Source organism: Macrobrachium rosenbergii, chromosome 51 (assembly GCF_040412425.1).
Source record: "Macrobrachium rosenbergii isolate ZJJX-2024 chromosome 51, ASM4041242v1, whole genome shotgun sequence".
In the NCBI taxonomy this organism is placed as follows: domain Eukaryota; kingdom Metazoa; phylum Arthropoda; class Malacostraca; order Decapoda; family Palaemonidae; genus Macrobrachium; species Macrobrachium rosenbergii.
Window position 1 is genome coordinate 13,870,876 of NC_089791.1, and position 21,106 is coordinate 13,891,981.

Below are 21,106 nucleotides of genomic sequence, written 5' to 3' on the forward strand. Positions count from 1 at the left end.
TTTTACCACAAAAAGTGTATTTATTTTGGTCGATTTATATGAAAATATTTCAAAACTGATAAAGTGAGTTATGTTGTATTCTAATGAAAAATGAATTTCCATTTTTGCGTAACGACTAATATAGTGCAAACATTACGACAACGCACGTAAAGAATTTTAATGAATAATCACCATAAATCAAAATATTGTGCTAGACTTCAATTTGTTGCAAATGAGAAATGATTGAATATTATAGAATGTGAGTTTTGTCTTATGTTTTTTACCATTTCGTGGATTGTTGAATACCAAGGCTGTTTACAGTTATGTATTTATAAAATATTTCAAAACTAATAAAAGCTACAACATGAGTTATTTTCACGTTGATGAAATTGCGCACATTTTCATATACAAAACATATAGAACATATACAAAATGATAAAGAATTTCTATCTAGTTATATAAGAAAAAGTTTCTCAAAAATTCATATAAATCAAAATATTGTGCTAGAGATCAACAAATGAAGGTACATGATTGAATATTACAGTTTTATATATTGCGTTTTTCGACCATATGATAGGTTGAAATTTTTGTATCCGCCGCACGTATTGGCACCCAACAGACAAATTTTATATATGATATCCATATATATAATAATGCAAGCAAATACAAAATATTTGTTGATATAAGATATATCAACTTATAACATATATTTATGATGTTAATAAGATATATCAACTTATAATGTTACAGGCCTAATATAGTTAGCACATATATATAAGTGATGGTAGCTGAGATGAAAATTTAAAACATAAGAACAGCGATGACTGAAGTATTACAGTAACATCCTTTAATTAAGTGGCCTGCTTTAGTGCCCCGTTTGCTGGTCCAGTAATTTCTCAGACCACTCACTAGTGTTCAGTTGTTTCATACACTTACAACTGAGTTGCCAAATAGCACCAGATGTCAAATTAAGCTGTTGTGAGTTTTATTATAAAAACAAATTTACATTCCATGAAAGAGAATCCAGGTATCATATATTCAGACTACTGCGTAAAATTACTGTAAAACACAAGGCTTAGAGGCGGAGGGGAAAACAGGAAATTGAAAAGGACAGGGAACACTTAGGGCAGAGGTAGGTAAGCCTAAAAGAACACAGCAAAGGGTGTAAAATATTGTTTACAGTGCTCTTTGTGTGCTAAACAGTACCACCTAAGGGGTAGAGAAACAGTGTTGTACAATGGTATTATTTTCTCCAGTCCTCAAGTAGGCTTCCCTTAGTGAATGTAACTTTCATGTAAGTGCAAGTGATTGCTAGTAATGTGGACGGAATTTTGGCGACTAATAACTCTTCTTTTGGTTCATATTGTCCAAGAGTAGAATGCACATGTGTGATCAACATCTTTCAATATTGTATCATCCTTTAAACATCTGACTTTACCTGGAAGTTATATATATAGTTTAAGTCCCTGACGCGGCAGAATTTCAAAACTCGCAGAATCACCGATGGGTAGTCAGTGTACCACTAGTGCCCTCTACCCAGGTAATTGAACCATTCCAACTGTTCCTCAGATTTCTCCTGCCGCCATACCGTTGCATCGCGCAGAATTTTTGCCGCTTGGCCTGTTTTCACAGAGTTTTTAAGTACTTCTTTGGCTTTGGCTTTCGCTTGTTTTTTGATTTGCTGGATTTTCTGAATCTTAGATATTGCTGTTTTGACCTTTGCTCGCTTTTGATTTCTCTCTTACGATTTTTTCACTTCAAGATGTCTGACCTCTGCTTCGAGTGTGAGAATGTGTGAGGGGTGTAAACCTGGCTTGCTAAAGCCGCTTGATCCCCACTTCATTTGGTGTAAATTGCAGAGGGAAATTTAAGTAGTTAAAGGATAGATGTGATGAATGTTTGGGTTTATCAGAGAAAGAGGATGGTTTTACTAATGCCATGTTTCTAAGCTTTTGAAAGGGATAGGACTAAAGAGCCGGAGTAGTAAATCCGCTTCCTCTATAGATAGTCAGGAATTAAGATTCTCTTATTATCAATCCTATTATTCATTCCCAGTAGTGGTAGTCCCAGAACCCCCACTGATACTGATATGAAAAGCAACTAGAAGGACATGATGACGCCATTCAAAACCTCTTGGATAAAAGGTAGAATCTCCGCAAGAGACAGAGGATTTATGGTCGAATGTGAGAGATCTAAACATCTAAGTGTTAATGAGAAAATAAAAGTGCAAGTGGTGGAGGGTGCGATTGCTCTCGTCCTGTCGTACTCCTAGTCCCAGACTCTTCCAAGCTCACCAACCCCTGTGAGAAGGGAATGTCGACAGACGGGGAGGCAGAGGCTTTAGCTACCGAGCAGTCGACCCCGAAAGACTCCGTTGACGCTTCCCAGGACGCTCACCCGCCAGCAAAAGGCGAGGTTAAAGTGTTGGCCTCGCCGGAAGACGCCATTTAGAAGGGCTGGCGTCATACATCCTTATCGGTGACCTCAAAAGCGAAACTTCCTTCGGTGGAGCGCGCTGGATTTGGCGCTTCCACCGGGATGTAGTCACTGAGCAGTCCAGAGCGCTCTAGCTCTGGACAATTGCTCCACGTGAAAAGCAGACGCATGTTGTCGCATCGGCGCCGCCTGCTTCCGCTGAAGACGAAATAAGACCGAGGCGCCCGGAACGCCATTTCCAACATCTCGATCGATAACAAATGAATTAGTAGTTGATATTATGCTCCTCTGTCGCATCCCCAGCAACAGGTAGCTCCGCAGATCAGTCTAATTCAGGACATGCAACGGAAACTTCTTCCTGATGCAAGTCTTTCAGCCTGCAGAAAGATTTGATGCAGACTTTGTCCACCTGGGGCTGTATCGCGCTTGAGGAAACTTTTTTTGACCGGCGTCGCATAGGCGGCCAGTTCTCGCGATCAGGTGCGCGGGATTAGCGAATTTGGAGAAAATGTTTTGCTTATTCAAGAAACTTCCCAACTATTTACGCTTTCATTTGAGGAAGCTTTTTGACAGATAAGTCGACAGGCGCCAGTTCTCAAGCAACCTTAAGGTTGACGGAATAACGATTGTGTGAAGTCTGGACGCCAGGAGTTGCCAAGGGATGGACGCCTGGCGATGGACGCCAGGACGCCAGGCGCCAAGACCTTGGATGCCAGGAGTTGACGCCAGACGCTGGAGAATCTGGACGCCAGGACGCCAGGCAGGAGGCTGGACGCCATACACACCAGATGTCGCCAAGACACGACGCCAAGAGACTGACACCAGACGCCGAGCATCAAGGTGATACTTTGAAAGACGCCGCTTTTTTGGCTTTGGGTCAATCAGAAGAAGAGATTGATGATATCCTCAGTTCCTGTGGATCATATCGAAGAAGTTTCAGAAGAAGAAGATAGTAAAGGCTATCAACTTCATCAGACTTCAAAAAACTTATGAAACTTTTTGGAAGTTTTCCTGAAAACTTTATCAAGACGGCCTCGCTCCCACCTTCAGAATTTACTTTGGGAAGGCTCCAAGGAGTCAGCTTTTATGAAGATGGTTTTGTCCTACTCGCCCAAGAGAGTCTTAAAAATGATGAATGAATGGATGTTTTCAAAGAAGGAACAAGGAAAGACAGCTTGCTTCCTCCAGCCATAAACCAGTTTCAAGATCGAGTGTTTGCACAAACTGGAGAATCGTTCGCCTTAACACCTATTTCTTCCTTGAGAGACTCTCAATCTTGTTGATTCATCTCGCGCTGGTGGCCATGGGGAGAAACGTTTTGCTGGTAACATTGTGAGTTGGACCCACCTCCTTAAAGGGAATTTTTAGGCCTTCGAGGTCTTTAACTTTTCTGACTGGACCCTGGGAGCTTAGGGAAGAAAGATGATTATTCAGCATTTGCACCAACAAAAGAATTTGTGCATCTGATGTCATGTATGGATAAAGGAATCAGAGGAAAGAAGGGGGACTAGCTACGCTTTTTCAGCAGGAATCTTGAAGAAAGGGGGCCCATCTTTGCTCTTTCCTAGCTAATGGGGTCACATCCAGTCAAAAACGGAATTAATTTACGCCCTTTTTCCTCTCTCACCTTCCTCAAGACTTGCAAAAGAGGTCTCTACATCCTGCTCAGAAAACCACACAAGATCTTATATCAAAGACAGCAAGGAAAGTCCTTCCAACGACTTCTACTTCACTAAAGATATACTTGAGGTTTATGTCAGATTCCCAGCCTCTTTCGTGTCGGCCTCAGGCAGAGGTTCTCCGAAGTGGGGTAGAAGATCTACAACAAGAAGTGGCTCACAGGGGAAGAAACAGGACCTGACGTTCTTCCCCTAGGCAGCGGTAGGGGCCAGGCTGTCTAAATTCCCAGCAGGTGAAGAAAAGAGGAGCGGATCTTTGGTCCATTCAACTACTCAAGGATGGATACAAAATCCCTTTCTAAGAAAGCCCCGTTGGCAGAACAAGCCAATAGATCTGTCGCCCAGATACAGAGACGAGTCCAAGGCACAGGCGATTCAACAGCAAGTTTCCTTATTATTGCAGAAAAACGCAATAGAGAAAATACAAAATCTGGATTCGCCAGGATTTTACAACCGCCTTTTCCTGGTTCCCAAGAGCTCGGGGGGGTGGAGACCAGTACTGGACGTGAGTGCCCTCAACGTCTTTGTACAAAAGACGAAGTTCACCATGGAAACAACAAAATCAGTGTTAGCAGCAGTCAGACAACACGACTGGATGGTTTCCTTGGATCTTCAGGATGCATATCTCCACATTCCTATCCACCCGGGCTCCAAGAAATACCTGAGATTCGTCTTCAAGGAAGAGGTATTCCAGTTTCGGGCTCTTTGCTTCTGCCTAAGCACTACGCCCCAAATATTCATGAGACTGATGTCAATGTAGCGGAATGCTGCACACGAGAGGCATCAGGGCCTCTCTGTATCTGGACGACTGGCTCCTCAGAGCTCCTTCCCTCAATCGCTGTCTGGAGGATCTTCAAACGACAATCTGTTTATCAGAGGAACTAGGACTTCTGGTAAACAGGCAGAAGTCGCATCTAACCCCATCTCAAGAGATCCTGTATCTAGGGATGAGGATTCAGTCTCGGGATTTTCGGGCTTTTCCGTCACCATCAAGGGTGGAACAGGCCTTAGTAAAACTAAAGGACTTTCTGGGAAAGCGGATGTGCTCGGCAGGAATGGATGAGCCTGCTAGGGACCCTTTCCTCACTAGAACAGTTTGTTGCCTTAGGAAGACTAAACCTTCGCCCACTACAATTCCACCTCAATCGGTATTGGAGCAGAGAAAAGGGCTAGAGATAGAGTGTATCCCCATTTCAAAGGCGATGAAACAACGCCTTGAGTGTGTATCCCCATTTCAGAGGCGATGAAACAACGCCTCAAGTGGTGGAACCAGTCAAGCTTCAGGAGGGCTTTTCATTAAAACAGAGGAACCCAGACCTAGTGTTGTTCTCCGGCGGCGTCGGACTCAGGGTGAGGAGCAACATTGGGAAAGTTGGAAGTATCGGGATCCTGGACCAGAGAGCAAGAAGCTCCACATAAATCAAAAGGAGCTGACTGCAATATTTTTTAGCCCTCAAAGAGTTACAACACTCAGTCCAAGACAAGGTCGTACAGGTCAACTCCGACAACACGACGGCGTTGGCCTACATCAACAAACAAGGGAACCCTCCCAGGTCGCTGTACGAACGTCGAGGCAACTCCTTCTCTGGGCCAAAGAGAAGAATGTGACATTATTGACACGTTTCATTCAGGGGGAAAGGAATGTGAGAGCAGACAGTCTGAGCAGGAAAGGTCAAGTCCTGGCAACAGAATGGACTCTTCACCAAGATGTCTGCAGAGATTTGTGGCGGATTTGGGGACGTCCATGCATAGACCTCTTTGCCACGGCTCAAACGAAGAGGATGGAGACGTACTGCTCTCCTGTGCCAGATCCCGAGGCAACGCACATAGATGCGTTCCTTTTAAATTGGTCCAACCTAGACGTTTACGCTTTTCCCCCGTTCAAGATCATAAACAAAGTCATTCAGAAGTTCGTGTCCCACAAGAGCACCAGGATGACTCTAGTGGTCCCCTTTTTTGGCCCAACAAGAGAATGGTTCACAGAGGTGCAGGAATGGATGATGGACACTCCGAGAAGTCTGCCTCTAAGACCAGATCTATTCAAAACAACCCCACTTGGAAAGGTATCACCAAAACCTCCAAGGTCTGCAGCTAACTGCCTTCAGACTATCGAAAAACTGCAAGAGCTAGAGGCTTTTTCGAAGGAGGCAGCTAGAGCGATCACAAGAGCAAGGAGGTCATCTACCATCAGGGTATACCAATCCAAGTGGGATATTTTAGAGGTTGGTGTAAGGACAACTCCGTTTCCTCTTCCAGTACCTCTGTGACCCAAATAATGGATTTTCTTCTTTACCTTAAGAGGAGATATAACTTTTCAGCCTCGACTATTAAGGGATACAGGAGCATGTTGGCAGCTGTCTTCAGACACAGAAACTTGGATTTGTCTGCTGATAAGGATCTCCAAGATCTTCTCAGATCATTTGAGACTACCAAGGAGAAAAGTCAGAACTCACCAGCGTGGAACCTAGACGTGGTTCTAAAGTTTCTCATGTCCGATAGGTTCGAACCTTTGCAAGAGATTTCATTTAAAGATCTCAAAATGAAGACTCTATTTTTGGTTTGCTTAGCGACAGCTAAAAGAGTCAGTGAAGTACATGCCTTCAATAAAACCGTCAGGTTTTAGGAACGCAAAAACTATCTGCTCTCTGCAACTGGGGTTTTTAGCTAAGAATGAACGTCCTTCACAACCATGGCCCAAGGCTTTCAGATTACGAATCTGGCAGAGATCACAGGTGAGGGGAGTTAGAGAGAGTCCTCTGTCCGGTAAGAGCTCTGAGGGCGTACCTGCAAAGGACGAAGAGTTTACGAGGCAAGTCAGAGACGCTTTGGTGTTCAGTTAAGAAGCCCTCTCTACCAATGTCAAAGAATGCGTTATCCTTTTTCATAAGACAGTTGATAAGGGAAGCACATTCAGAATGTAGTGAAGCGGACCTTAAGCTTCTAAAGGTTAAAACCATGAGGTCAGAGCGGTTGCAACCTCTGTAGCCTTTAGACAGAATAGGTCCCTACAAAGTATCATGGACTCTACCTTCTGGAGAAGCAAGTCAGTGTTTGCCTCACACTACTTGAAGCAAGTACAAACGCTTTATGACAACTGCTATACACTGGGACCATTTATAGCAGCTAACTCAGTAGTGGGAGAATGGACTACCCCTGCAATCCCATAAATCGATGCCCTTGATTCTTGCCTTGGAATAGTTGTAATGTTATGGTTATTTGTGGAGATTGGACGCAATCTTCCGCAATCATTGATTTTAGTCAGGTAATCAGTTTGTTCCTTGGCAGCGCCCGGAACAAGGGTATTATAGGTTGTCTGTCACATAGAGGTTGGTACACTGGTTGGCAGCTCCTAGAGGTCTTCAGCCCCCTGAGTGGATCGCTGGACCTCTTAAGGAAAGCAGACATAATGAGGGGGAGTTCATTGAAGTCAGCTTCCTTAAACCAGGTAAGAACCTTGCTGGTTTATTAACCCTGCAAAATTCCAAAGACGTTGGCTGTCTCTGACCCTCCACCAAAGGTGTCAATCAGCTATATATAAACTACAGGTAAGTCAGATGTTTAAAAATGATATTTTCATAATAAAATAAATTTTTGAACATACTTACCTGGTAGTTATATATGATTAAATTCCCACCCTCCTCCCCTCTAGAGACTAGGGGCATGGAAGATCTGAGGAACAGTTGGAATGGTTCAAGGTACCTGGGTAGAGGGCGCACTAGTGGCACACCTGACTACCCATCATGATTGCCATGGTTTTGAAATTCTGCCGCGCGTCAGGGACTTAAGCTATATATATAACTACCAGGTAAGTATGTTCAAAAATTTATTTTATTATGAAAATATCATTTTTTTTATTAAAAACTCATTGCTTCAAGAAAGCCTTAACAATGAAATGCATTATTCTGTACAGAACCAATCCAAATTGCACATTATCCTGAATTTAGCAGCCCTCCATATCATTTTTGTGTGCTCTCATCCTTTCTGCTCTCCTGCTGTCATGCTAGGTTTTACTTAAGACTGCTTTTTGTTATGCTGGTTTTAGGTTCTCAATCATTGTTCTTATTTGGGAAGGCCTTTATTCACTGTGTTGTGGTTTTCTTTCCTCTTACGAACAGTGTTTGGTTAACTGGGAGATGTGGAGCAAGAACAGTGATTCATTTCGGCAGTCTTGGGGAGTGACTCAGAGGATCACTACCTTGCCATACGCTATGCAGGCCCAGATATTGCATGTGCATGAAGTGGGTGGCTTGTGTGCATATACTGTCTGTACACATACTTGGTGCCCCAGTACTCAGACCAGTTTTCTGCTACAGTGTCTTATTTTGTGGCTCCAGATACAAGTTGGTTTGAGTAGTAGTGTCCCTTTTCATGAGAGCAAGAGCAGTTCAGGGTGTGTATCATTGTCCCCTCAACAGAGCAGGCTCCCTCTCAGTATGCAGTGGTTGGTTGAGATCTAAGGATCCCTGCATTTTTAATCCATGCAAGCAAGTTGAATGACTTACATTGGCTCTTGTGACAGTTTGCACTCTCATGATGTTCAAGTACAGACTGACCCGTGGGCTGAGTACTAGTCAGTTTCAGATCTGATGCCAGCATACAAGCAGCAGCTCTGTATCTTAGGATGTGTTTGCACATTGAACATTCCCATTCCAGAGTAAGGCTGTATTGTCAGGGAAACCAAGAGCATTTTCATTGCCTCCTTGTATGGCATTGGCTCTGGCATCTTTGTCCTTCCAGTCATTCTTTCTTCCATGTTTTCTAGCTAATCTTCTGAAAGAAATGAGAACTTTCTCCTTGCAATCTTTGGTTTTATTTGAGTTTTCTCCCCAATCCTCTTGACTTCTTGATCTTAACTCTAGATGTAGTTGATATGTCATTATTCCTTTCATTCTTCCTGCAACTACTACACTTCATTCCATGTCTGTGAGGTTTGAGAGATGTTCTTAGTTCCTCTGGTGAGAAGGTTCCAACAGAACAACTGAAATTCCTTGCTTGGCCTTTCTCCCCAAGCACTTCTGTTAGCTGTGATTGGCGAACCCCATGCAGAGAAGAATGAAGGTCCAAGAGTTCCTCCAGTAAGTAGGTGGAGTGGAGACGAGAATATCGATGGAGAGCATGCAAATGCCAAACACCATCCAAAGATACCATACAGTACATCTGAAGAAGCCTGGAGGATTCCTTTTCTGTTGCAGCACAACAAATCACCAACTTTCCAGACAAGGAGGGATGCTGTTTCTAACCAAAGCAAAGCCATTGTTCCTTGGACCAATCTACATCTGTTCACAAGTCAAAGTAGGGGAAAATGCTTGACCCTTACAGGTAGGGGATGACAAATAGAGGTCCTGAATAATTGGCAAGATACACTTGCTGCAGGACTTATCTTCCTTGCTAACACAAGTATGCTGAGGCATAATAAAATTGGGAATGTAACTGCCACATCACGAAGAATTACCCACACACAGCATTAAAATCATAAGCTGAACAGAACAGAGAACCAAAGGCAACCATTACTGAGTGGAGAAAACAGGAATTGAAGGACTAGAGGAGAGAAAACTTGAGCATGAAGTATAAAAAAAAATGACCTTGTTGACACTTTTTGTGAACTTAAATATGAAGGGAGAAAACAAACTTATAGCAAAAAAGAGACTATTTATAAATACTAAGTAGCTGAAATGTTATGAAGAAAGGACAGTATGCTGTTCACAGTAACAAAATTGATGGTGCGATGGCTATGAAGTCACAGGCACAAGAGCTACTCACAGTGAAAAATACTATTTAATATGAAAATGAAATGAGAAGGCACTGACAATAAATAAAGGACAAGGTGAATAACACAAGTAATGAGATGCTATAAGTCTGGTTAGAAGGCTGTACAAGAGAGAATGAAGAGGCAGAGCTGAATTTTTTGGCTGAGCATGCACAATGAATGTGTCTCTCCTTGAACATTTTGGTTTATTGGCCTGGATGTGCTCCACACACACACTGAGGCTTTTTGGTGAATGGATGTGTATGAAACTTTTTTTTTTTTTTTTTTTTTTTTTTTTCATTCTATTTTTTAAGTTTAGTTTTTTCATACATAACCATTAATCATATTGAGTGCTTTCCTACCATCCTAATTTTAATTCAAATACAGATTACATGAAGTGAGTAGGAGGATTTGTAAGTACTTTTGGGTCCAGTTGGCTTCTGCACTATAGTAGCTGTTTCTGTCTGACAGGTGAAAGACAGGTGAATCTGGGGACATTTGGGATGAGAATAGCAGGCTTATAAACTCGTATATAATTATGTGTATATTTAGATTTTTTGTTGTAATTCCAATTCAAAGTGGCATTTTGTATGATAATCATTGAAAGGATTTTATAAATCATTTTAAATGAAGAAACTGTAAGATATTATGAATGTAATGTAAATAGCTTTAAGATTTAAGTTGGAACAATAATGGGTGACAGAAACATTCTTCATTTAAATGTACCTCATTATAATTTATGTAGGTTTACTCTTTTACCTTTACAGACATCTTCATTTATGTCTTTTTTTTCCATGTCATTCCAAGCGGAAAATTTAAATAAAAAGATCATATTAGTGTTTTTTCTACTTTCAGTCTTCAGATGCAGATGGCCCTCCCAAACCAGTGTATGCTGCATCTCATTTAGAATGGGGAGCATACAGGGATGCAAGGGAAAGAAATGATGTCTACTGGTACTGGGCCACTCTCAAGAGATATATGACTTATGTATTCTCTAGTTACAAAGGTAATTATAGTAGTCAACTCTTACTCAATTGTTTGAGTATAGTACTTCCTTGTTTTCAAAATTTTGAGGCATTTTAAATCATTTTGATACCTATATCTTGTGTCAATACTTTTGCACTTTAGTATTGTTTCTACCGTTGGTGCCAATTTTGCTTATTAATCATTGTGCATATGTACAAGGATTAGACGTCTTCCAGAGCTAGAACTCCTTCTTCTTAGGATAATGTGCAGGTTTGGACCTTATACCCTTCAGTACTGTGTATCAAAAACTTGTCTGTAGCCCTTTAGTAATTATCATAAATTACCAGTAGTTTAATGAGACTACTGAGTCAGTTCTGGGGTTTCAGAAGGGCATCTTGAGATGAGAGGTGAAATTGGAGCAAGGTAAAGTTTGTAAACTTGATGGGAAGAGACCAAAGCAAATCAGATTGCTTTTATGCAGCAGGATGTGCTGTTCTGACTTAACCCTTATATATTCTGATAATTTGTGATGGTATTATGCAAAAATCATTACAAAAAGCAAATTAGATTTCTTTTTAAAAATTCTTTCAGTTTTCACAGCAGAACTATTGTATGTTTAATAAGATCAGTAGTTGAAATATTAAAACTTCTATTACACAGAAATTTGTGACTTTTGTAGACAAAGTTTTACAGATATCCTTGAGAATTATTGTCACAAGACAGTTATCTTGTACAACAGATTAAATTTTCATTACAGTCATACAAAACTGGTGTAAACATTTGAATAGTTTGGATCCATTCTCTTGTAGGGCATTACAGGAAATAAAGATACTAATAAAGCAGCCACAGTATTATTACGATCAGTGATTGTTTAAAATCCGTAGCATTCACTTGTTTATAGATTTATGATGAATACAGTAAAACCTCAAAGACCTTGACTTAAAAAATCCAGAGTTTGCAGGGGCAGAGGATGAACCTATCTGAACATCAATATTTTGGAAAGCAAGTAGCACCTATAGCCTTGGTAGGCCCTAGAGAATTTCCCTATGGCACACTCTCCCTGCCAGGGATATAGAGTGGTCTTTCTCTATCCATTCATAGCTTCGGTTCAGCGAATTGTGGACCTGGCGAGTTACATGATCCTCTCATCTGGTGCTTGGAGGGTTAGACTCTATTGTGCTCATTAGTTCTTGGGGTTGGGACAGAAACCAGGACTTGTCAGTTCTGACGAAAGATATGAGTTCTGATGAAAGATATGAGAGGTTTTGTTTCCTCTCTTCAAAACCTTGCTGGTCTGGGTGAAAGGCTCCTATACCCAATGTGAGCTTATAGGTGCTACAGAAGTAGGACTTGACATCTCAGGTATGGAACCATCCCTGGCATTTTGTAGGAAATTTTCAGTAATATGTAATGAGGGCAGGTGTCTGAAGCATCAGTCCATCTTGACTTCATTCTACCAGAGGTACAACACCCACAGGTTTCCAGACTCCTCCCTGGGGACCTGTGGTGGCTGCTCCACATGTTGTGTAATCACCCAGTTCCTTTTGGATAGAAAAGTGCCTTGTCTAAAGTACTTGCATGGAATAAGCCTGGGGCTGAAATGGTAGAATGACTGGCTGCCCTTTGACTTTTGTAACTCCTACAAGGTTGCACATGGTTCTCTGAGGATCCCCTTACCCGATTAAGAATCCATACTATCACTCAGGCTTAGGGCCCTATCGCTCTGTTATTCAGATGCCGGATTAAATAGGGTTAGAGGAGTCAGCTCTCCCCTGCTCACAATCGTGACCAGGCATATGATATTTCCAAGCGGGTTGAGAGAGACTACTCCGTACCTTTATGTTATTTGTTGTTACAAAACAAGTAAATTTTTAAGATTTATATTTTTCTCAGGTTTACAAATCAGTCTATAATCTTATTACCTTTCTCAACCATCCGACTTTGTCCCTGATGCTGAAGGAAAATTGCTTGGTGACAGCACATAATTTAGGGTAGTTGCCCACTCAGCCCCCTTAACTACCAGTTAACTACTTTGTTACCAAGTTTTGACAAATGATTCCAGGCTGTTTTGAGGAATACCTTGCTAAAAGGCTTTGGTTTGTATACCTATGATCAATACAAGTTGCTTTAAAAAATGTTTATATTTCAAGGCTCTCTTGTTTTGTTGATTTTTCATTGCTTTTACATTGTTTTACAAGTTGGTTTCCTGTTTTCTTTGTTAGCCTCTTGCTACCTACTGCAAAATATCTATTATTTTCATATATAGTAATTGTTTTTTCTCCGTGTTGTGTCAGGTCATCCATTGGAATTATTGTTCAAAAATTCTTATAAAATTTGAAGTTAGTGCTTCAACATTTTGCATGTATAGATACTGTTAATTGAAGCTAACTTATTAAAAGTTAATTGAGTTCACGACTTAACCACAACAGATATATCCTGGGATTGTTCAGCTGATGTAGAATATTCAAAGCCATGCTCTGGATGCTCTAGATGTCGTGCTGTTGTAAAGGTAGAAGAGGTAAAGAAGCCTGAAGCCCCTCAGCGTTGGTGGATGGCATACCTTCCTCGAACAAAAACTTTTGTACCTGAAGGTAGGTTTCTGGATTGTATATATTTTTTGCAGTACATCATTTCCACGAAAATTTGTTAATGTCATAGAAAAAACAAAACACTATTATTTTAGCTGCTAATGTGTTGATGAACTATCTAAAAAAAATTCAAGTCAACCTTACAAATGCAGTACTACTGTATTTCATAAATCTTCAGGGAAGCTTCATCTTCTATACATCTGTCTTTGCAACATATGCTAGAGTATTCTTCTCCCTTGCTTATATTTGTGGTATTTGGAATATTCCTTTTGATCACTGCTGTCATGGTTACCCTGAATGTTCTATTCCCCACTCCCCTCCCTCCCATCATATCCAAATTATACACTGTTTATCAGCCTATTCTCTCTTATTCCTTCAGCATAGATAAACTGCTTGAACACTCTGAGATCCAAATTTTCATAGATAAGAAAATTGTTACTGAGCTGTCTAAGTACTGTAGTTTTGCATTTCTCGTTTTATAAACTTTGTTGACTTTTAATCACTTTTCAGGCTTTTCACCATAAGAAAAGTTTTTGTCAGGTCCTTTATTACAATAATCCCTCAGTTATCTGATTTCACCCATCTGAACCTTGGCATTACCTGAACACAACTGGCCCCCCAAAGATGTACTGTACTGTACAGTATATATAAATTTCAGAAAACTGGAGAAACTGCACTCTGATGGTTGGCAACATTGTGTGGGTCTAAGGAAATGTTGGTAACATTGCTTACATTCATAAACAGACTAAGGAAGGGTTTTTGGGGGCGTGTGGTAGGCTGGGGAAAGTTTTCAAGGTGGGGGGAGGGGTCAGAAGGCTGGGAACCATGGAAGGGGAGTGGCAGTAAGATCATTTACTGGAAAGCTCTCACAAAGAAAGGGTTAAGGTGGATGGCAGAGAAAAGAGTTTCCCCAGCTGGGAGTGGAGTGGGAATTCTGTGTGGGATGGGTGGAGAGGAATGGGCAGGTATTTGACTTTGTTAGAGCTTTTTTATTTTATATTTTTTATGTTTATGCTTTTTCCTGATTTTATTAAAGGATATCATAGTACTATGCTGTAATTTGTAATGAAATAAGCACAGTGCAAAAGAGAGAGAGAGAGAGTACAACTGATACTGTGTTAAGAAACACACCTACATACATACAGCCTATAACACACACACAAACGCATGCACGCACGCACACACACATAGATAACAGTACACACACCTGCCTTCCCTTTCTCCCCTATCATTTCTCATTTTTCATTTCTTGGTGTTTTGTCATACAGTAATTTTCACTACATAAAATATGGGTAACCCAGAAAAAAATAAAAAACCAATGAAAATGACAAAGTAAAAGAAGTAGAGAGAAAGAGAGACAGAGAGCAAGCTTTCACGATTGTTATTGGCTTAAAAGCACGACGTCACTTAACACTTCATGAAACATCTCTGTGTATGGCTTTTTATTGGCTGATAGGGATATGTCATCAGTTTTATAGGGTATGGTAAAAGATGCATGGGTGTTGTCTCTAAGCCTCGTGCTATTTGCAGAAATGTATACATCATTGTAAATTTTTGCTTTTTTAATGACTGATAGACATATGCATCATAAACATATCTTTCTTTGAATTGGCTACATATGGAAAGTATCAGTGCACTCGGTAACAAAGAGCATTTTCCTTCAGTGTACAGTCGTTGGTGATCAGTTGCTTGTTTAAATTGTTTGTTGGTGTTTACGATACATGATGTTACCCAGAGCACTTGGCTTTTTTTGCAGTGCCTGCAGCATTATGGGTTCTGTTTGTTGTGTGTGTGTGTTTGTTGCTGTGGCTAATTGGTGTGGTCCCACTTTGCCCAAAGAGGTTAAGGAAGTTGTTTAACCTTCAACAGAAACTAAAAATCATCAAGAGAATTGAGGCAAATTGGTGTATGGCACATATCATGAGTGAGCATGGCATTTTTTGGTCAACCTTACTTGATATCAGGGCTTCTTAGGACAAGATGAAGAAGTATGTGGCAGACTTTAGGACAAAGACATCCGGGAGTCATGTCAGCAAGGTCATGGCAAAAGGCCGACATGAGGACATGGAACAGTTGGCCTTGATCAGGTTTCGTCAGCAAATGATGACTGGCAAGCACATTGGCATGGCTAGAAGGCTACAGCTATGAAGTTCACAAGCCTGCATGGGGTTACAGACTTTAAGATGTCCGAACAAATTGTTTCGATTCAAAATTCAACATGGGCTTTCTAATGAGAAGACGGCTGGTGAAGCTTTGGATGCTTCTGAACTAAAAACAGAAATTTCAGCCAATGGAAATTTCCCTTTGTTGATGTTGTTGTTGATGTGCCAGGTTCATCCAGAGAGAAATTTGATGTCTGTTTGCAGCTTCTCAGTCACCAGGACCCTAGACATCAACGAGGTACAGGACCTTGTGATTACAATGGTGTTGGAGTAGGATTTTGTAAATCTCCATGTAAGTTTATAAAAGTCTGGCAAACATGCAGTTTTGGCATCGCACACAGGGAGAGAAAAAGGTTCTTAATTTTTAAGTCTGTTATTACAGTATTTATGTGTAAGCAAAATAGGAAAAAGAAAGTGATACTCATTTTTATCTGGTAGTGTAACCTACCGTATGCCATGTTGCTTACAAGAAAAAAACAAGTAAAAAATGCGCCGAAGTTTCTCCAGTGCAGTTGAGTTTTCTGTACAGCCTATAGTCAAGGCCACCAAAACTAAATCTATCTTTCATTGGTCTCAGTATAATGCTGTATGAGCCACAGCCCATGAATCTTTAACCATGGCCCGGTGATGGCCTGTCCTAAATCGTTGCCAAATGCAAGATTATGGCTAACTTTAACCTTAAATAAAATTTGGTATGATTGATGATTGGAGGGTGGATGATCAACATACCAATATGTAGCCCTCTAGCCTCAGTAGTTTTTAAGATCTTAGGGTGGACAGACAGATAAAGCCGGCGCAATAGTTTTCTTTTACAGAAAACTAAGTGGGGTTTGCTTTTTTGCCTTCAAAGTGTATTTATGCAGTACTGTATATATTCACATAAGTAACTTACCAAGTAATTACATAGCTGTAGTTTCAATTCGTGCGGCAGCTTAAATTTTGAAATTCGTGGTAGCGCTTCTATTGTTTTCTTGTAGGTGACTAGCCCTGCCCACTTTCGGGGAAGAATAGGTACAACAAAGCTGAAGAGCTCGGTTCATTTCTGCTGGTTAACGAGTGAACATCAGTTGTATGAGCAGTATTATTTTGAATTGCGATTGCCATATGGTTGTACAGTAAACCCCCGATTTTGCTGCTCTGATGGTTCATGGACCACGCATTCGCAGGGTTCTCTGTGTGGAACATATCTAGCCATTTTTCGGGTGAAAATTCACCCATTGTGGTATTTTTCAATGAGAAATATTAACTAATTACTGTATTTTCATATAATTTTCATGAATAAATGCACTATTGTGATAAAACTATTAAAATATCAGGTATAAGCATTTTTACAGGATTTTTTTGGTTTAAGCTTATCAAAATGGGCAGTTCTAAGTGTTTTTAGAGGGATTTTAAGCATTCGCGGATTTGACCTATTCGCGGGGGGTGTGGGACGCATCCCCCGCGAATACGGGGGTTCACTGTATATTTCTCCGGGATTGATGAAGTATTCTTGCTTTTGGTAGCCTTCGTGCTATTTGAGATAGTTTAGGGTTTTTAAGACCTGTTTTTCACTGATTTAAGATGTGATTTCACTGAATAGGTCGGATTCTAGTGCATCCACCTATTCGTTATTGCAGCAAAGGCTGCAAGACAAGAATGACTAAGGCCTCTTACGATTCCCATACTCTCTGTACTAATTGTAGGGGACAAGTATGGACGATTGATTTGACTCGTAACAAATGCAGGGACTGGGATGAGAGAAAGTGGAAGGTGTTAAAGGCTTATTTGGACAAACTTGAAAGAGACAGGAGAAGAAAGGCAGCTACTAGAGCTGAAAATAGGTCTTTAGCTAGTGTAGAGTCTACACCTAAGTGTGGTGTAGCCTATATGCCAGTAATATCTTCTCCTGTAACTGTTTTTTCTCCCATCACCAGCCCTCTGACTGTACCACCAACTCCTTTATCTGGCTCCATGCTTCTGACCCCAATCCTACTGCCAGTCTCAAAGCCAGATTTGACCAGAAATTTGGTCTTATTGTTAATACTGTGGCCCCATTAGGGGCATCCATTAAGGTCCTGATGGACAAAGTGAGTGACAAAAGTGACAGTGCAGTGTTAATGGAGGAGGTGGCTACTCGTCCTACCGATGCTACTAGACAGAGGTCCCTGTCAGACTCCCCTAAACCTGGAAGGAGGCATACTGGCAGTCCAAGGGAGGTCCATGGTGTTTGCCCATTGCTAGTCACCCCCTCCATCGACCCTGTTGTCCAGTCCCAGGCTTCAACGGACACCTGTTGGAAAGGCATCCAGGTGGATGTGCGTCATTTATCCTCTGATTCTGTGGATTCCAGTCTGGACAAGAGGCGCTGGTGGCACTTTCCTGACGAGTCTCGGCCTTTGAAGAGGCGCGTAGTTGATGCAGATTGATCTTCTCCGCTTCCCTGTAAGCGGCTCAAGAAACCTGGGCATAGCCCCCAGCCTTCATGTAGCTACTGGAATGGTCCTTAACACTTTTCTCCAGAGCACCTACCTGAAGAGTGCCAGTATTTGGCGCCAAAGCGCCTGTCATCCTTTTCTAAGCACCCGTCATTCATAGAGCGTCCTTCTGCGTCTCCTGAGCACCCAGAGCCAGTCTCTGAGTGCCTGGCGCCATCTCCAGTACGCGCGGCACCAGCTGCCAAGCTCCCAGCGCCACATTCCAGGTGCCCAGCACCACCTCCTCAGCTGTCTGCTTCAGGTCTTTCTGTACCCACAGTGCATGATCCTTCGCTGGCACCCATCCAGTGCCAACTCAGTGACATTTTGAGCCTTTTACAGAAAGCACCTGCAGTATCTAAGGCTCCTTATCACTTGTCTCCTTCACCGATTTCGTTGGACAATGAAGTTCTGGATCAGGAACATTCTCCCACAGCTTACGCAGCTCTCTATAGATATTTTTTGATGAACTTTCAAACCTTTTTCACTCCAGTTGCCCCAGCTTCTCTTTCATCGACCTTCATGATGAAGAACCAGCCTGACGATAGTTCCAGGCTTCCCAAGATGGTTCTTTCCTCCTATTCAAGGGAAGCCTTAAATGAGATTGGAGTTTGGCTCTCAGAGAAGAGGGAACAAGGCAAGGCAGTCTTCTGTTCTCCTCCCTATCATCTTTCCTGTAGGAGGTATCTCTCTTACGCCACCAGAGATGCCCCTTCTTTGGGAGTCGCTGCCTCCTCCCAGGAGGACTTCTCCAGCCTCATTGATTCGTCTCACAAATCAGCCTTCTCTTATCGGCGAAGATATGTTCTCGTCGACAGAGCTCGATCATCTGGTCAAGGATATTTTCAAAGTTTTTGAAGTTTTTAGGTTTTTAGACTGGTTGATAGGAGCCCTTGCCAAGAAAATTGAAGACTGTTGTGACCTGGCAGGGGGCTTTTCTTCAGACTGGCATGGCGCTCTGTCATGCACTGACAAAGCTATCGGGCGGCTTCCTGGAACTGGTTGCTTTGTTTTCTCTGGGGGTCCTGAAGAAGAGGGAACTTTGGTGTTCATTCACCACTAAGAGGGTCACTGCTACCCAGAAGTCGGATCTCTTTCTCTCACCAATGGATCATCATCATCTCTTCTCTCAGGCCACAGTGCAGGAGATAGCTTCAGACCTCCAGAAGAAGTCCACTCAGGATCTCCTTGCTCAATCAGCCAAACGACCTAAGGAGTCGACCTCGTTTTGGCTACTCCATCCCTTTCGGAAGAGGTCTCTTCCCCTCACAAGAAAAGAGCTGTAGAGGTGGTCGAGGATTCTAACACAGGGGTTTAACAACCATCTGTTTGTGGTCCCCAAGTCATTGGGGTGTTGGAGACCTCCTCCTCGACATCAGTGCCTTGAATTTCTCCGTTCAGAAGACGAAATTCAAAGTGGAAATGCAAACCAGTCAGTCCTGTCATCCATTCATGAGCGTGATTGGATGGTCACCATTAATATGCAGGACACATATTTCCATGTCCCCGTCCATCCGGACTCCAGAAAGTACCCAAGGTTCGTTTTCCAGGGCAGAGTTTTTCAATTTCGGGCTCTGTTCTTGGCCTCTCTACAGCTCCTCAAGTTTTTACTTGTGTTCTCACCCTCTCGCGAAATGGCTCCACCTCATGGGCATCAACATCTCCCTGTATCTGGACGATTGGTTTTTTCACTCTCCTTCAAAGGAGAACTGCATGGAGGACCTACAGAAGACCCTTCACCTTGCACAAGAGCTGGGATTACTTGTCAACCTGCAAAAGTCCCAACTGACTCCAACCCAGGAAATTCTTTATTTGGGGATGACGATCATCTTTCTGAGTTTTTGGGCTTTTCCATCCCCAAAAGAGTTGAATCCTGCCTTCAGACAGTATGCAGCTTTGTCTCTCTCTCTCATCCTGTTCAGCCAACAAGTGGATGAGTCTTTTAGGAGCACTCACGTCCATCAAGAAGTTCGTCAGGCTAGGAAGGCTCCATGTGAGGGTGCTGCAAGGTTAAAAGTTACATACCTTTTAGTTTAACTCAGACCACTGAGCTGATTAACAGCTCTCTAGGGCTGCCTAAAGGATTAGACTTATTTTACGGCTAAGAACCAATTGGATACCTAGCAATGGACCTACAGCTTATTGTGGAATCCGAACCACATTATGCCAAGAAATGAATTTCTATCACCAGAAATAAATTCCTCTAATTCTTCATTGGCTGGCCGTAGACTCAAATTGTGCAATTCTTCCTGAAGGCCAGTTGGACAGAGAAACTCATCTGGACTCGTTGTGTTTCCCGTAACTCCAGAGATCAAGAAGGACCTGTGACGGTAGCTATCAGAAGGAAGGCTTTTGGAAGGGAATTCGCTCCTTCCTTTGACCCCTGACCTAGTCTTGTACACAGACACATCAGATCTAGGCTGGGGGATCCCTTCTGGAAGACATGGACATTTCTGGGACTTGGTCCCTGGAACAGAGGAAACTTCAGATCAACATAAGAGAATTGAAGGCAATACATTTAGGTCTTCAACCTTTCGCAACAGCAACTTTCAACAAGACATTATTGGTCACTCAGACAACACCACTGCTCTGTCTTACATCAAGAAACAAGGAGGTACTCACTCCTTTTCCCTCTGCAAAGCAACAAGGGACCTCCTTCTTTGGGCAGAGAAGAATCAGACCAAGATTGTCACTCGATTCATTCAAGGCAAGTTGAATGTTCTAGCGGATGAGCTAAGGTCCTACTCACGGAATGGACTCTAGATCCACAGGTATGCTCCAACCTGTGGAAACTGTGTGGAAAACCAACTCTAGACCTGTTTGCAACGTCGAGGAATCATCACCTCCCTATGTTTTGCTCTCCAGCCTCGGACCTTTTGACATGGGCAATGGATACCATGCTCCAGGATTGGTCAGACTTAGATCTGTATGCTTTCCCACCATTCAGCATGGTCAGGGAAGTATTAAAAAAGTTTCTAGCCCATCACAACACATCAATGATCCTAGTAGTTCCATTTTGGCCCCTGAAGGAGTGGTTCCTGGACCTCTTCAGGCTGCTAGTAGACTTCCCAAGGCTACTTCCACAGACTCCAAG

The 21,106-nt window shown here is 42.1% G+C and overlaps 1 protein-coding gene across 4 annotated transcripts in view; it reads left to right on the forward strand.

The window, feature by feature from the left end:
* Positions 1 to 21,106, forward strand: part of LOC136833138 (acylglycerol kinase, mitochondrial-like) — a 179,011-nt gene that overhangs the window by 143,885 nt on the left and 14,020 nt on the right. For 3 of the 4 annotated variants that reach the window (XM_067094819.1, XM_067094815.1, XM_067094818.1), the window contains 2 exons: positions 10,696 to 10,846; positions 13,236 to 13,397. In XM_067094819.1, the coding sequence (XP_066950920.1) occupies positions 10,696 to 10,846; positions 13,236 to 13,397 (313 nt within the window). The remainder of the gene's footprint in view (positions 1 to 10,695; positions 10,847 to 13,235; positions 13,398 to 21,106) is intronic. The other variant, XM_067094816.1, reaches the window with a different exon arrangement.